This window comes from Trachemys scripta, chromosome 11 (assembly GCF_013100865.1).
Source record: "Trachemys scripta elegans isolate TJP31775 chromosome 11, CAS_Tse_1.0, whole genome shotgun sequence".
NCBI lineage: Eukaryota > Metazoa > Chordata > Testudines > Emydidae > Trachemys > Trachemys scripta.
The window spans coordinates 75,873,709-75,890,508 of NC_048308.1; the positions used below are offsets into that span (position 1 = coordinate 75,873,709).

Below are 16,800 nucleotides of genomic sequence, written 5' to 3' on the forward strand. Positions count from 1 at the left end.
TGGCCCAACGTAAACTGTGTTCAGTGCTGTGACTACTCTGTGAAGAAGAACTTGACCCCAGTGTACAGGTGTAGCGTTTGTTGCTTCTCTTCCTCCTGTTAAATGTACACCTCAAAGGGATTGCATCAGCTTAGCAAACATACTCTGACTGAACATTTCTTACCTACTTTTGTTACCAGAAATCATTAATAACAGAGCTCAGACACCCCTCCCCCAATTTTTTTCTCATATTTCAATGTGTTTGCTTTGTACATCGGCAGCATTTTCTTAGTACAGTCAGTATCCCTGTCTCCACTTGATGAGGGAGTGTATGTGCCCTACCCCTAGTTGGATCAGGAAGGGATTAAACGCCTTCACTGGGCTGAGAGCTGTCTCTTAAAGGTTGCTGGAGCTGCCAAGCCTAGGCAGAGGAGCTCACTGCTCTGACCTGTTAGAATGCTAGGAGGTGGAGCCAGCAGCTGTGCCTCTTAATTGGGAAACCATAAGACTCAGAAGCCAGGGAGAGAGGAACCCTCTGATTTCTTCCAAACTAGGGGCTCATCTTCACGTACAGCTTCGCCTGTTGACATAGTTAATCCACTTCCCCACAAGGTGGTAGCTATGGCGGCGGGAGAAGCTCTCCCACCAACACAGCACTGTCTACATGGGGGGTTAGGTCTGTATAACTGTGTGGATTTTTCACATCCCTGAGTGATGTAGTTATACCAATATGGGTATGTGGTGTAGACCTGGCCTGAGTACATGCCTAAACCAAGCCTGGGGAGGGAGAAAGAAAGAAACTGTGAAATTAGTTGCTTGTCTCCTACTGAGGAGGACTACAATAGTTCCCAGGACCTAGAAGCCCAGTACAAACAGTTTCTTTCGGGTTTGGTTGGTTTGGACTGTGCAGAAAGAAGCCACCCGAGGTTTGGACCCTTGGGTAATGGAAGCTGTCTTGTGACTTTTATTTTCCTCTGGGCAAGGCAGCAGGAAGCTGTGACAGGAACATTTTTATTTTCTTTTAGGGACCAAACGTAAGGGGATAATGACCCCAAGCTCCAGGGCAAGTTACAACCTGTATATCTGATCCATTGTTTCCCCTGTCATTTGTGTGGGTCCCTCACAAAAACAAGGGAGACTTAAACATTCTGAAAAGATGAAAACATGATTGCAAAAATTAGCAGGGGCCTCAGGACACCAGGGCAGTGCCTCAAACTGCTTTGAATTCATTTTTTGAAATTAACTAGATTTCAAATTGAGAATGTCCTTCTAAGGGTACTACTCTTTGTTTTTATGTATATCTAAAATATGCATGATTTGCAATGTGGACAAGTTTTTAATTTTTTTAATTTACTGATTGGACAGTGGTGTATTTTTACATTTGAAGAAGGAGCTTTCCTGGGATCAGGAGATGACCAGTAATGCTCATTCTCATGTTGCCATTCTCCTGTTTCATGGAGTCAGGCACAATCCACAGACTGGTACGCTGTGTGCTTGGCAAGCAGGGGCTCAGGGAAATGCTGAAATCCTGTCTGCCTTGTTTTTGTGATCCCACTACAGTGCAGCAAGAGAAGGGCTACAGCAGCCTGCAGGATGAAGCCATCAAGATCTTTAATTCTCTGCAGGAGATTGAGACAGTGTCTGATCCCATCCCCATTATCCAAGGCATTCTGCAGACCTGCCATGACCTAAAGCCCCTTCGTGATGAAGTGTATTGTCAACTAATCAAACAAACTAACCACATCCCACAACCCAACAGTTCTGGAAACCTTCACCACTGGCAGCTGATGTCCTGCATGAGCTGCACTTTCCTTCCCAGTAGAGGGATCCTCCGCTATCTCAAGTTCCACCTTAGAAGGTAAGAGCCACTTTGCAGATACTTGCCACTTCTTTCACTAATTCCATCATCTTTGACTTGGGACTCTAGAAACCTAGCTAGCCTCTCTTTCCTCCATGGCCAGCCCCTGCTACCTCCTGTATTCTAGTGTTCATCTGCTTCTCCCCCTCCACTGGTTCCTATGGTATTGCAGCCTTTATCCTGCACACCTAGATCCTGCTACCTGCTGTTTTACAGCATTCAGCCTCCTAGCCCCCTGCTTGCCTTGTCACAATAGAAAACATTATAATTAAGTTATGACTGTATTCTGCTTTAACTTTCTGTTTTCATTCATTAAAGTCATTGGAGCCAGGGGACTGGGTCTCCCACCCAGGTGGGTGCCCTTGTCACACTGTCTGGAGTGGCTCATGCGAGCCAGTAACAAATGTGAACTCCTGAATCACTACAGCAGTCTTACTTTGGAGTCACAGACAGTCCCCTTAAACTCTCCAGTCTATCTTGCCACCCAGACAAACTGGATTTATTGATTAATGGTCACTTACAGCAAAAATCACACCATATTTTAGTTGCTTCCAGTCCCAAGAGACCAATCACTTTACTAGATCAATTGGTACCCTAGATCTTACATGAAGACAACGCCTGTAGTCAATCCCGTAATACACTACCTAAAGGTGTATTAACTAGGAAAAATAAATGAGTTATTTACAGGTTAAAGCAAGCAAACGTATACACACAACTGAGTTACCATCTAAATCCTAAGAGTGACATATTTGTAGAGATCTGTCGGTTCAAGGTGTCTTTTAGGGTGGACCCAGGAGATAACCCCCAGGGCTCTCTGGCTTCAGTTTGGTGTCTCTAGCCATGTGAGAGTTCAAACAGCAAAGAGATGAAAAATCTTCACATCAACTATTATTTCCCTCTTCTAGTATTCAGAGTGATGGGACGAGACCTTCTCCATGGGTGGATGGGGTGATTAATAAAGCTTTTGTCTTATAATTGCCCATTTAAATTTTGATAGTCCTCCTATGGGCGGGGGATGGGATGACAATTCCCGTACCTGGGTTCACAAATTCAGAGCAAACATTTTCAAAGTTATGAAGCAAAACTTACACATTTTCTTATAGCATGGAATACAGACATTATAAGTGAGATTAATGCAGGGAGCAACTTACAAGCATTCCACAGAGTCTAAACACTAAATAGATTCTTATAAAACTAATATCTATTTTGAGCAAACTAACATATAGTTGAACTGATCTGGTCTCCAGCTATGAGTATGTCAGTTCTTACCTAATGCCTGCAGTCGTGGCAAGAGCTGGCACCTGGCCTGCCAGCATCACAGCCCTAACCACTGGACTATTCTCTCTCTCTTTCTTGCTCTCTCTCTTTCTGTCCCCATGACTCGAAAAAATTATATACAGCTTCAATAGGAGAGATTGGGGGATTCCCACATCAGAATATCCCCTAGCCCAGTGGTTAGAGCACTCTCCTGAAAGTTAAGGGAGACCCCTGTTCAAATCCTTTCTCCCCCTCAGGAAGAGGGGGAGAATAGAATCTTTTGCCCCCCATCCCAGGTTAAGTAAAAGTTGTAAGGGGAGTACCACATCCTACTCCTCTGGACATTTTATGTGGAGTAAGGCAACTACCTAACTCATTCTCACAAGAAACAACGTAGGCACCTAAGCTGCCTGACTCCAGGGGAGGGGCTCCTGACTGTGGATCACAAACAGAGGAAAGGGCCTTGCTGCAGTCTGGACTTAGGTGCCTAATTCATTGAGGGCGTGGGGCTTAGGACACACCCTTCTCATAGGTGTCTCCCATTGGCTAACTTAGGCAGCTCCCTGCCTAGCATACTGATTTTGTGGATCCCATTCTCAGGCACCTCTCTCTCCCCATTCATTGTATGGGGAGCATAGGCGCCTAACTTAGGCTTTGTGGATCTCATTGTTGTTCCATGAATTTTCTAGGCACTGAAAAGTTAGACATCGTGACTTTGAGCATTGCAATGCCTAAGTCCCTTGGTGGATCCGGGCCTTTTTTCGTATGGCTGTACTTGGCAACACATTTCTGTGAGATGCTGTGCTTATGGTACTCCATGCTATGTAGAAATCTACCTGCACTTGGACATGTTCTGTTCACCACGTAACAGCTTTTCTGCTTTTCTTTACAATTAGAGTAAGAGACCTCTTTCCAGGCACGGAAATAGACAGGTATGCCCAGTTCATCAATGATTCCCTGAAGAGAACCAAGACCAGGGAGTTTGTGCCCTCCCAGGAGGAAATACTGGCTCTCATCACTCGTGAAGAAATGACCACAACTGTGTACTGCCATGGCGGTGGCTCCTGTAAAATCACCATCAACTCCCACACCAGTGCAGGAGAGGTAATAGCATAGGTAGTATTAATGGGCGCAGGGAGGTAATAGGATAGGGGATGGTAGTGGGTACAGGGATGTCTGAGATTGTCTGAATAATAAGCTTTTTGAGGGGAGTCCTTGCTGCCACTCAACCCCAGTTCTCAACTGCTACAGTGATGAGGGACATAAAGAACCTACAGAGAGAGAACTGTTGTTTGAGTGTTCAGAAACACTGTCTGGAAGTTCCTAACCACTGGAACAAACTCCCAAGGAAAGTGGTGGATTCTCCATCTGTTGATGGCTTCAGATCCAGACTGGACATCTCTCTGGAAGTTGTGCTTTAGTCAAACTCAAGTTATTGGGCTCAATACAGAGGTAACTGGATGAAATTCTCAGGCCTTTGATATACAGGAGGTCAGACTAGGTAATGTAATGGTTCTTTCAGGCCTTAAATCTATGAATCTATGAAAAGAAATAATTTAACAGAATCCTGCTTTCCACCTCTGAGATGAGACCTTTGGGCTGTTACTGGGTGAAGCAACACTGACATTCTCCTGCATGTGATCAGATGGATTTGGAGCTCTAATGGGAGGAAGTGGCTTTGGGGCTCCCTCTTCCTATTTTAAAGGCTGACTCCTGTGTGAGTGATAATACCCAACCTTGTACAGTACACAAGGTGTCTGATCTCTCTCCCCTGCAGGTGGTTGAGAAGCTGATCCGAGGGCTCGCCATGGAGGACAGTCGTAATATGTTTGCCCTCTTTGAACGCAATCAACACGTGGACAGGGCCATTGAGAGTCGTGTAATTGTTGCTGATATCCTTGCCAAGTTTGAGAGGTAAGAGAACATTTCAGAGATCCTCATACTGATGACTCTTGACTGAATGGGTATAACATTAGTCTGAAATTCCCTGGTTAAGTGAGTGACCATTGTGCTGCTTGATTGCTTGTATATGTACCATGAGCTCAGGGCAAACACCCTGTCAGCTGCTTCAACCACTAGGCCCCCATAAGTTCTAGCCCTTGGTAGGTTACATGTAATAAATCATGCACACATTTGTTGTAGTGATAAAAAAGAATTCATTAGATTCCAAGGCCAGAAGAGATCACTGTGATCATCTAGTCTGACCTCCTCTATAGCACAGGGCAGAAACCTTCCCAAAAATAATTCCTAGAGCAGATCTTTTAGAAAAAGATCCTATCTTGATCTTAAAATTGTCTGTTTGTTAAACTCAATAGATTGAGCAACTTAAATCAATCACTATAAGGCAGATTTTCTAATTCTTTAATTATTCTTGCGGTCTTCTCTGAACCCTCTCCAATTTATCAACATCCTTCTTGACTTGTGGGCACCAGAACTGGACACAGTATTCCAGCAGCAGTCTCACCAGTGCCAAATAATGAGGTAAAATAACCTCTCTGCTCCTACTCAAGATTCCCCTGTTTATGCATATAAGGATCATGTTAGCTCTTTTGGCCACAGCATCGCACTGGTAGTTCCTGTTCAACTTAATTATCCACCACAATCCCCAAATCTTTTTCAGAGTCTTTGCTTCCCAGGATAGAGCCCCCAATCCTGTAAGTATGGCCTACAGTCTTTGTTCCTAGATGCATACATTAACATTTAGCCCTATTAAAATGCACATGATTTGGTTGTGCCCAGCTTACCAAGTAATCCAGATTGCTCTGTATCAGTGACCTGTCTCTTCACTATTTACCACTCCCTCTATTTTTGTTCATCTGCAAACTTTATCAGTGATGATTTTATGTTTTCTTCCAGGTCAGTGATAAAAAATGTTAAATAGTGTAGGGCCAAGAACTGATCCCTGCGGCACCGCACTAGAAACACGCCCATTCAGTTATGATTCCCCATTTACAATGACATTTTGAGACCTTATCAGTTAACTAGCATTTAATCCATTTATTGTGTACCATGTTAATTTTATATCTGTCTAATTTTTTAATCAAAATGTCATGTGGTACAGTGGAGTCGCATCATAGGTGCATTTAACTTACGCAATTTTAACTATACGCGCCTGGCAAAACAAAACAAAAAAAGAGAAAAATAATAATTTAAATACTGTATCTGTAGTGCGGGCAATTCCGCCTGCCATTCCACTCAATGAGTGTTTGACTATACGCAATTTTCGCCTTACGCGCTGACTTTAGAACCTAACCCCCGCTTAAGATGCGACTCCCCTGTACCAAGTCAAATGCCTTTAAAAGTCCAAGTATATTACATCAACATTGTTACTGTTATCATCCAATCTTGTAATCTCATCAAAAAAAGAGATCAAGTTAGTCTGACAGGACCACTTTTTCATAAAACCATGTTGTTTGGATTAATAACATTGCCCTCCCTTAATTCTTTATTAATCAAGTCCCATATCAGCTGCTCTATGCTCTTGCCTGGAATCAGTGTCAAACTGACAGGCCTATAATTACCCAGGTCATCCTGTTTACTCTCTTTTAATAGTGACACAACATTACCTTTCTTCTGGTCTTCTGGAACTCCCCAGTGTTCCATGACTTACCGAAAATCAACATTAATGGTCCAGTAACTCCTCTGTCAGCTCTTTTAAAATTCTTGGATGCAAGTTATCTGGACCTCCTGATTTATAAATGTCTAACTTTAGTAGCTGCTGTTTCACATCCTCTTGAGTTACTGTTGGGATGGAAAGAGTGTTATCACATGTGATGACATCATCTGTTTTTTTTCCTAAATACAGAACAGAAATATTTGAACACTTTTACCTTTTCTGAGAGCTTGGCAGCCACAGGAAATAACTCCGGGGGGGCAAGGGCCACGTGTTTGAGATCCCTGCTCCAAAACATAGGCTGTGTCACCTCAAGGGCCATTGAACCTTTTCCAATTCTTGCCCTTTATTGGAACCCTCCTGACGGTCTGAAGCCTGGAGAGACGGCTGTTCCAGCCTTGGCTGCTTCTCGCTGCCTGCAGGATGTTGGTCTATGTCCCGCAAGGCGGCTGCTGACTCAGGCATTCTTGCCCCCAAGGTGCTGCTTGCTGGGTTCTCTGCAGTTGCCTGAGTATTTTCACACCTTTTGTGCCACAAGTCAGCTGCCTTGTCCAAACACTAGCTCTGCTAGTCACAGCAGACATTCCTCAAGTGATCTGCCAAGGTGTCAGCCCCAGTACAGTGTTGCATAGCTGCCTCCCTGCTGGGCTACTCTCCTTAGGCCTGCTTTAGGCCGGTTCACATCCACTTCCCCTAGTCATTCAGGGGCTGCTTTGCCTAGGCCCAGCTATCCCAGGCTCTACCTACGGCCAAACTACTATGCCATCATCTGACCTCTCCTTTACAGTCCATTCCCAGTCTTCCCTCTATCCCTCTTCTTACACAATCTTCTCTCTATCTGTCAGTCTTGGTTCCTTATCTGTTTGTCACTGTCTGCTATTCCTGCTTACTCCAGATCACACCAGGCCCTCTGTTACTCTAGGCACTATCCCTTTGATATTGAAGCACAATTAAAATGTGACTCTGGACCTCTACCCACTAAACAGGAAGAGGAGGTGGATAAGGTATTTCTAGAACAAATAACAGAAATATCCAAAACACAGGACCTGGGAGTAATGGGAGACTTTAACTATCCAGATATCTGTTGAAAAGTCACATGGCAAAACACAAGATGTCCAGTAAGTTCTTAGAATGTATTGGGAGCAAATTTTTGTTCCAGAAAGTGGAGAAAGTAACCAGGGAGACAGCCATTTTAGACTTGATTCTGACCAATAGGGAGGAATTGGTAGCGAATCTGAAGGTGGAAGGCCATTTGAGTGAAAGTGACCATGAAATGAGAGATTTCATGATTATAAGGAAAGGAAGGAGTGAGAGCAGCAGATTGAGGACAATGCACTTTAACAAACTCAGAAAATTGGTAGGTAAGGCCCCATGGGAAGAAAATCTAATGGAATAAGGAGTTCAGGAGAGCTGGCAGTTTCTCCAGAAGACAATATGAAAGTCACAAGTCCAAACTAGCCCAATCCGAAGGAAATATAGGCAGAATAAGAAGAGGCCAATATGGCACCATCAGGAGCTCGTTAATGACCTGAAAATAAAAAAGGAATTCTACAGGAAGTGGAAACATGAATTTATTACTACGGAGGAGTACAAAGAGTAGCAGCAGTATGTAGAGACAAAATTAGAAAGGATATGCACAAGAAAGATGAAGGAAAATGTAGGTCCTCTACTTAGCAGGGAAGGAGAGTTAATAACTGATGACATCAAGAAAAGCGGAGGTGTTCAATGCTTTTTTTGCTTCATTCTTCATTAGAAAGGTTAATGGTGACCAGATACTCCACACAATTAATATTAACAACAAGGGGGAAAGAAATGCAAGACAAAATAGGAAAGGAACAGGTTAAAGAATATTTCAATAAGTTGAATGTATTCAAGTCATCAGGGCCTGATGACATTCATCCTAGGGTACTGAAGGAACTAGCTGAAACAATCTTGGAACCGTTAACAATTATCTTTGAGAATTCGTGGTGGATGGGTGAGGTCCCAGAAGATTGGAGAAGAGCAAACATAGTACCTACCTTTAAAAAGGGAAAGGAAGAGGACTTGGGGAATTATAGACCAGTCAGCCTAATTTTGATACCTGAAAAGGTACTGGAACAAATTCTTCTTCTTCGGGAGATGTCCCTGTGGGTGCTCCACTCCAGGTGTTGGTGTGTCCCTGCGCCTTCACTCAGAGAATTTTACAGCAGTGCCCGTACAGGTCTCACATGCGCAGTGCGTGCCTCGTGCACCGTTGGCAGTTGAAGTATCATGCGCGTGGACTCCTTAGTTCATTCTCTGCCATCCCCAGCCTGAGACGGAGCTCCGCAGTCCCAATGAAAACCTGTAGTTTAATTCAGATATGCTACTTAGTTAGTGAGTTTTAGTAGCTTTCTAGTAGTTAGGTTTTGTTTATTAGCTTACTTCCCCATTTTGAAAAAAAAAATTCTTATTTTACCCCATAGTATAGTTAATTCTAGTTTGTGATAATGCCAGGTTCACCAGGCTTTAAGCGATGCACTATGTGCAGAGAAGTGATGCCAGTGTCAGATGGACACACTCAATGTGTTCACTGTCTGGGTGAATCCCATGTTCCCCAGAAATGCGCCCTTTGCAGCAAACTGAAGACAGGGACCTGAGGCTTAAACTCATATTAATGGAGAAGTCCTTGAGACCAGCCTCTGACCCAGGACAAGAACCCCCTTCCCGGCGCGGTCACTGGTTCCCTCACCATCAAGGTCCCCAAAATCTAAAGGACCAGTGAAAAAATGGCCATCTTCCTCATCCCAAAGAGAGCAGACCAGCAAAAAACAGTCGCTGATGAGATTGCTCTCCTCGGTGCTGACGGCACCTCCGGCACCATCTGCAGGGCGGCCACCGCCGGCACCCACCACTCCAGTGCTGAGGCTAATAGCTCTAAGTTGCCTGCCTCCACCATGGCACCATTGGTACCTCCTAAGGAGATGGCAGCGACAACTGTTCCTGCAGACCAAGGCCGCCAGCGCCACGGTGCCAACTCTAGCAATGCTAGTGCCATGTCATCTGCCATGCGAGGCTCAGGCTGCAGCTGCTTCAACTGTGGCTAACCACAGTCTATTCCCCATCCAGGGATCATCTGGACATTGTCATCACAATCCCACCGAAGGTACTTACCTCTCTGCAGAGGTGGACCAACCCAAGGGTGGTGCTGGAAGGAGTTCCTTTCCAGAATCCCTGACCCATGTGTCTCCCTGATATCGGATGCCTCCAACCTTAGTTGGGGAGTACATCTTGGTACGCTGCAAACCCAAGGGACATGGTCTCCGGAGGACATGTAAAGGTCAGGGAGCTCAGGGCCATCCGCCTAGCCTGCCAAGTCTTTCTGCCACAATTGTCCAGTCAAGTAGTGCAGGTGTTGATGGACAACATGGCCTTGATGATCTATGTCAACAGGCGGGGGTGCTCGCTCATCGTCGTCCCTCCTGTCAGGAAGCACTTTGTCTGTGGGACTTTTGCATCCAGCATGCAATTCACCTGGAGGCTTTGCGTCTCCCAGGCATCCGGAACACGCTGGCGGATCATCTCAGCAGGTCCTTTTTCTCTCACCACAGGTGGTCACTCCACCCAGAGGTTGCCCGGATGGTCTTCCAGAAGTGGGGGGCTCCCCGAGTGGATCTGTTCGCCGCCAGACAGAATAGGCAGTGTCATCAGTTCTGCTCTCTCCAAGGCCTCGACATGGGCGCCCTCTCCGATGCCTTTCTCCTGTCGTGGGCGGGGGACTTGATGTACATGTTCCTGCTGATTCTGCTGATCAGCAGGGTCCTGTCAAGAATCAAAAGGGACAAAGCGCGAGTCATTATGATCGCCCTGGCATGGCCTCACAAGCAGTGGTTCGACACACTTATAGACCTGGCTATGGCTGCACCGTGGCCACTGCTGAGCCGCCCGGACAATGGTCAATTCCTGCACCTGAACCTTCTCTCTTTTCACCTCTCAGCTTGGCTGCTGTGTGGCTAAACCCAGAGGAACAGGCCTGCTCTAGCCAGGTGCGGCAGATGCCACACAATCATATTATAAGGATGAACATGGGGGCGTAGGCTGTTCCCACAAGGCACAGAATATCACAGACTCCCAGAAGGAGGTGTTTCTGCATGATAGCTTTTTCTTTTATCTATAAGAAGTGGGCGACAGAATTACTGGGACGGGTTAACTTTTATGTGTAATGTGGGTGGATAATATTGGTCAGACTCGCTGAACCTGAAAAGTGATACTGTACATAAGTACTAAGCATTACTACGATCCCTGCTAATCAGGTATTTGCAGTTATAAATAGCTATTTAGACACCTGACCATTTGCACAAGAGGTGCCTGTGGTAATTTCACCCAAAAGCAGCATGTGCAAGCGCACTTCCCCATAAACTATTATTTGATCGAATGGTTGTTGGCTTCAACCTGGTATAGGTCAGTAGTGATTTATGGTGCTCAGTCCAGTGTATGGTGGACGAATGTCCACATCACACCCAGAACTAATAATTGTTTCCTTGTTATCCATCTCAGAAGAGAGGTTAAAAACTTGAGTGGACACTTACCCCTTGTGGTGGTCCCTCCAGGACAGGAGTAAGGCATACAGGCAGAGGGTGATGTGGAGGAAGCTGACATTACCATTGTCTGTTCTGTATCTGTTTTGCAGATACAAATAGGACTTTAGTCACCAGGGCTATCAAACAAGCACCTCACTAGCACAAAATTATCTTAAAGAAACAAAAAAATTAAAAATTAGGAATATTCTGTGACATGGCATGGCTCCACCTTGCTTCTTTACCTGGAATCGTCATTCTAAGAACACGGTTAAGTTCTAGTGCACTTCATATCCTCACAGGTTTCTGAGTCAATATCCCGCATGAGGAGGCAGCTACAGGAAGGTCCATTACACTCATGGACTGTCCTGGCAAATCAAGAAGTTGTTTGTTCTCTCCTGGCCATAGCCTTGCATTATACAGTGGGATTGAGGATGACTCATTATCAGAATGCTCACCAGTTTTTTTTCCTTCTCTCATCTGCTTTACAGACTGGCTGGCTCCGAGGAAGAGGAGGAGGAAGGACAGTGGCAGCTGTATTTTAAACTCTATTGCTTCTTGGATATTGAGAATGTTCCCAGAGAGGGGGTGGAATTTGCCTTCATGTTTGAGCAGGTAAGATGTGTAAGGGGGAGGAGATTTCTAAGGATGTATGGGCAGGTAGCTATAAGTAGAGAAGAGGGGAGTTTACATTCATGTCAAGTGTGGGCAAGGCTGGGGAGAGGAGAGTTCATGCCTTTCTGGCAAGCAATTGGGTCACATTGTTGGGAGAAGAGGAAGTTTCCTTTCATGATTGTGTAGCTAGGGATAGAAGTTAGGAAGGGAGCCTGCTGCCTTAGTTCATTGGCTGGGCTGCACTGTATAGAGGTACAGAACAGCTTTTCTGGAACAGAATAGTAGAACTAGGAAGTAAAGAGGAGAAAAGAGGTAGGAAGAAAAGAAAGGAGAATGATGCCAGCAATTCCTGTCCTCAGTCAGATTCTTGTCGTGTAAGTCAAACTTCTCTCTCTAGCAAAATAATGAAATAAATTTGATGAGGACAACAGAACTGCAAGCCAAAAGCACAACCGGGGATTGCAAAAATTAAATGTGGCTGGACACATTTGATTCCTTTTTTTATAAAAATATAATAAAAAAATGAATAGACAAAGGCATACACTACTAGATCATGGGCTAGATTTTGTTACTTGTGGATACTGAGCCAGCCAGGGGATGATCTCCACAGTGTAGCGGATCACACCAACTGATGCTCCAAGGGCCATATGTACCATGACCTTATTATCACTAATTATTATCACTAATAAAATGCACAGCAGTTTGTATAAACCAGGGGTCTCAAACTCAGTTTACCTTAGGGCCAGTGCCAGTCCTCAAATCCTCGCAGTGGGCCAATAATGTCACTCATGCCTCCCAGAACCTGGCCCCCCAAACTCCACCCCCCACCTACCTAAGGCTCTGGGAGGGAGTTTGGGTGGGAGAGGAGGTCTGGGGTAGGGGATTGGGGTGCAGGGTGCAAGCTCTGGGAGGGAGTATGGGTGTAGAAAGGATGAGAGGTTGAGCTCTGGGAGGGAGGTTGAGTGGGGGAGGGGGTCTGGAGTGCAGGCTCTAGGATGGAGTTTGTGTGCTGGGTGCAGGTTCTGGGCTGGGGCAGGGGGTGGGAGGGGGTGTGTGGGAAGGGGGAGGGGGTGCAGGCTCTGGGAGGGAGTTTGGCGGCTGGGGGGTGTGGGGAGGGGGTGCGGCACTTACCTGGGGCTCCAAGGTGGGGTGGGCTGGGGGGCCTACATGCACTGCTGCCTCCAGGCACCGCTTCCGCAGCTTCCCATTGGCCACAGGAGCACTTGGGGCGGGGGCAGTGCGCGGAGGTCTCAGCACCGCCCCGCCCCAGGGCTGCAGGGAGGGGCCGGCAGCCACATGAAGTGAGCACGCAGGAAGCCACTCAGCTCCACTGCACTGCTGGTGGTGGGCGGGGCCCTGAGCCATTTTAAATCGCCTGGGGGAGAGAGCGCCCGGGACGGCAGGTGGGGACAAGGAAGAGACCCTGCCCCAAAATTTCTGGAGCCCTGTGAGCCACATTGGGGAGGTTCTCAGGCCACACATGGCCCGCAGGCTGGGACTTAGAGACCCCTGGTATAAACCCTACCAAAACAAATCATTTCACCTCCTAGGGAGTGGATGACAGAAAGAAAACACACGACAGATTTTAGTCACATATAATGCACTTTTGGAAGGTGGTCAGATACTATGGTGATGAGGGTAGTACACAAACTGGAATAGAATAAGGTAGTGTGAGTTGCTATAATGGCTCCCAAGTCACCTCTTCCTGCCACCAGCATGTGGAAAATGAAGTATAGTTTGGATGGCCCTTCCCTGCTGATACTCAACTGCCATAATGGGCTGTTGAAAGCTGGTGCAGAGTAGGGCATTCTTCAGGCTGCTCTAAGTTACACCAGGGACCAGCCCAGTGTGAAACAGCCCCACTGATTGGGGGTACAAAGACAGCCTTTATATGCACACCCTTATCTTGAGCTGTGTCGTGCAGTAGACAGTGTTCAGTGTCGTGCAGCTGTAGATTTCAGAAACCACTTGATAGTATCTCAAAGAATCTTAATTTGAAAAAATAATAGAAATGCCTTAGATAAAACACTGTCCTGTAGATTTAAAAACTGGCTGATTGACCCAAAATGACGGAATGGTGTGGAGCATTTGTGCATTACCCAGACAGCAGCTCCCACAGACTGACATCTTTGAATGAAGACAGGGAAGCATAAGATAATTGGCCAAGCTTGCCAGGCCACACACTCAAGTTGATGACATTTCTCTGTCTGTCTGTATGTAATGTGATAACTTTTTAATGCCACATCCTAAAATGAGCCATAGATTCTTCTTCGAGTGACAGTCCCTATATGTATTCCAAAATGCAGGGTGTGCATGTGCGCCATGAACTAGAGCCAGAAGTTTTCAGTAGCAGTGTCTATTGATTCGCAAGTGGGTCGTGCATTGTCTCGTGCTCCAGGCGAGGGTATAAGAGGCCCTGCGGGCGACACTCCTTCAGTTCCCTCTTACTGCCACATGGTCAGAATCGGAATCCTTGTTCGTCTGTGCTCGTAGTCTGACTACAAGAACACTCTTGTCTGTTGTAGTCACAGACTCACAGGCCCGGTGCTCTCTCGGCTCCATATAGCCCCTGTGAGTAATCCCCTTCAGTGTGATAGCGCTCTGTGAGAGTTGCACTCTCTCTCCGGGACTAGGCCTTTTGGCCCTGCTGCCTCCTGGGACTGCACCTCTGAGCCTCCAGCATGCCTGTCTCTACCGTGGAGCCCCTCAGGGAATCCACTCACTCTGGACCCCCGGGGCCTCTACACCCAAAGTGAGCAATGCCAGCCCGATCTCTAGACTGCAGTGACTCTCAACCAGCTTAAAACAGAAGAATTTATTAAACATCTGAACCCAGCACAAGAAGTTCTCAAGGTCCTTGGGTCTAGAAAGTCTCAGCACCGTCCATCTGGGTCTGTCCCTGTCCTGATGGGCTTAGACTACTCTTTGTCCCCAGTCCAGCAGCCCCCTCCTTCCAGCCAATCATCAGCTATCACCTTCCCCAACAGCCCCTCCATCCTTTGTCTTCAGTCCCACATAAACAGGCCACCTTGGCCCTCTCTCTTCCATCCTTTGGTTCCACTTTCCAGAACCGGCTGGTCAGGTCACGGACATCCTCTCCTCAGCCTTTTGTCCTCCCACTGGCCAGAACCGGCTGGGTTCCAGACTGGGGTGAGCCTCCCAGTTAATAGTTGATATGGTACCCAATCTCCAGGCTGTAGTCCGCACACAGCCCCTAGCTACCTCCTCCCTGCACCCTGAGCTGCCCCCTGCCTGCACACAGCCCCTAGCTACCCCTCTCCCTGTGCCCTGAGCTACCCCCAGCCCGCACACAGCCCCTAGCTACCCTCTTCCTGCACCTTGAGCTACCCCTCTTCCTGCACACACACACCCTAGCTACCTCCTCCCTACACCCTAAGCTAACCCCTGGCTGCACACAGCCCCTAGCTACCCCTGCCTTCGCCCTGAGCTACCTCCACTGTGCGCACACAGCCCCTAGCTAAGGGGTTCTCAAACTGGGGGTCAGGACCTCTCAGGGGGTCATGAGTTATTACATGGGGGGGGGGGTCGAGAGCTGTCAGCCTCCACCTCAAACCCCACTTTGCATCCAGCATTTGTAATGGTGTTAAATATATAAAAAAGTGTTTTTAATGTATAAGGGGAGTCACACTCAGAGGCTTGCTCTGTGAAAGAAGTCACCAGTTCCTTGCCCTAGCTACACCCTGCCCACACACAGCCCTTAGCTACCCACTCCCTGCACCGTGAGCTACACCCCTCACCACATACAGCACCTAGCTATCACTTCCATGTACCCTGAGCTACCCCTCTACCCCTACAGAGCCCCAAGCCCCCCTGCCTGCACCCTACGCTACACCCCTGGCTACCCACACCTGCCTCCTGCACTACCTCCTGCCTCCACACAGCCCTTAGCTACCCCCTGCCTGCACACAGCCCCAAGCCCCCCTCTCTATACCCTGAGCTACCCCCCGCCCACACAGCCCCTAGCTATCCCTTCCCTGCACCCTGAGTTACCCCCTGCCCACACTTATCCCCTAGCTACCCCTCTCCCTGCCCCCTGAGCTGCCCCCAGCCCGCACACAGCCCCTAGCTACCCCCCTGCCTGCACCCTGAGCTCCACCCCCTCACTGCACAAGCCCCTAGGTACCCCTGCCTACACCCTGAGCTATCCTCTCTCCCCCCACAGCCCCTAGTTACACCCTCCCTGCACCCTAAGCTACCCCCTGCCTGCACACAGCCCTTAGCTACCCCCTCCCTGAACCCTGAGCTACCCCCTGCCCGCACACAACCCCTAGCTACCCCCTCCCTGCACCCTGAGCTACCCCCTGCCCCCACACAACCCCTAGCTACCCCCTCCCTGCACCCTGAACTACACCCCTCACAGCCCCTAGCTACCCCCTCCCCGCACTCTGAGCTACCTCCTGCCCCCACACAACCCCTAGCTACCCCCTCCCTGCACCCTGAACTACACCCCTCACAGCCCCTAGCTACCCCCTCCCTGCACCCTGAGCTACCCCCTGCCCCCACACAACCCCTAGCTACCCCCTCCCTGTACCCTGAGCTATACCCCTCACAGCCCCTAGCTACCCCCTCCCCGCACTCTGAGCTACCTCCTGCCCCCACACAACCCCTAGCTACCCCCTCCCTGCACCCTGAACTACACCCCTCACAGCCCCTAGCTACCCCCTCCCTGCACCCTGAGCTACCCCCTGCCCCCACACAACCCCTAGCTACCCCCTCCCTGTACCCTGAGCTATACCCCTCACAGCCCCTAGCTACCCCCTCCCTGCACTCCTGCCCACACACAACCCCTAGCTACCACCTGACTGCACCCTGAGCTACACCCCTCACTGCATACAGCGCCTAGGTATCCCTTCCCTGCACCCTGAGCTACACCCCTCACTGCATACAGCGCCTAGGTATCCCTTCCCTGCACCCTGAGCTAC

General features: G+C 48.0%; 1 protein-coding gene across 1 annotated transcript in view; it reads left to right on the plus strand.

Annotated features, from left to right (window-relative positions):
• LOC117884761 (unconventional myosin-X-like) overlaps nt 1–16,800 on the plus strand; it is a 257,754-nt gene that overhangs the window by 222,805 nt on the left and 18,149 nt on the right. The window contains exons 35-38 of the mRNA XM_034785520.1: nt 1,540–1,837; nt 3,991–4,198; nt 4,872–5,008; nt 11,734–11,857. Of these exons, the coding sequence (XP_034641411.1) occupies nt 1,540–1,837; nt 3,991–4,198; nt 4,872–5,008; nt 11,734–11,857 (767 nt within the window). The remainder of the gene's footprint in view (nt 1–1,539; nt 1,838–3,990; nt 4,199–4,871; nt 5,009–11,733; nt 11,858–16,800) is intronic.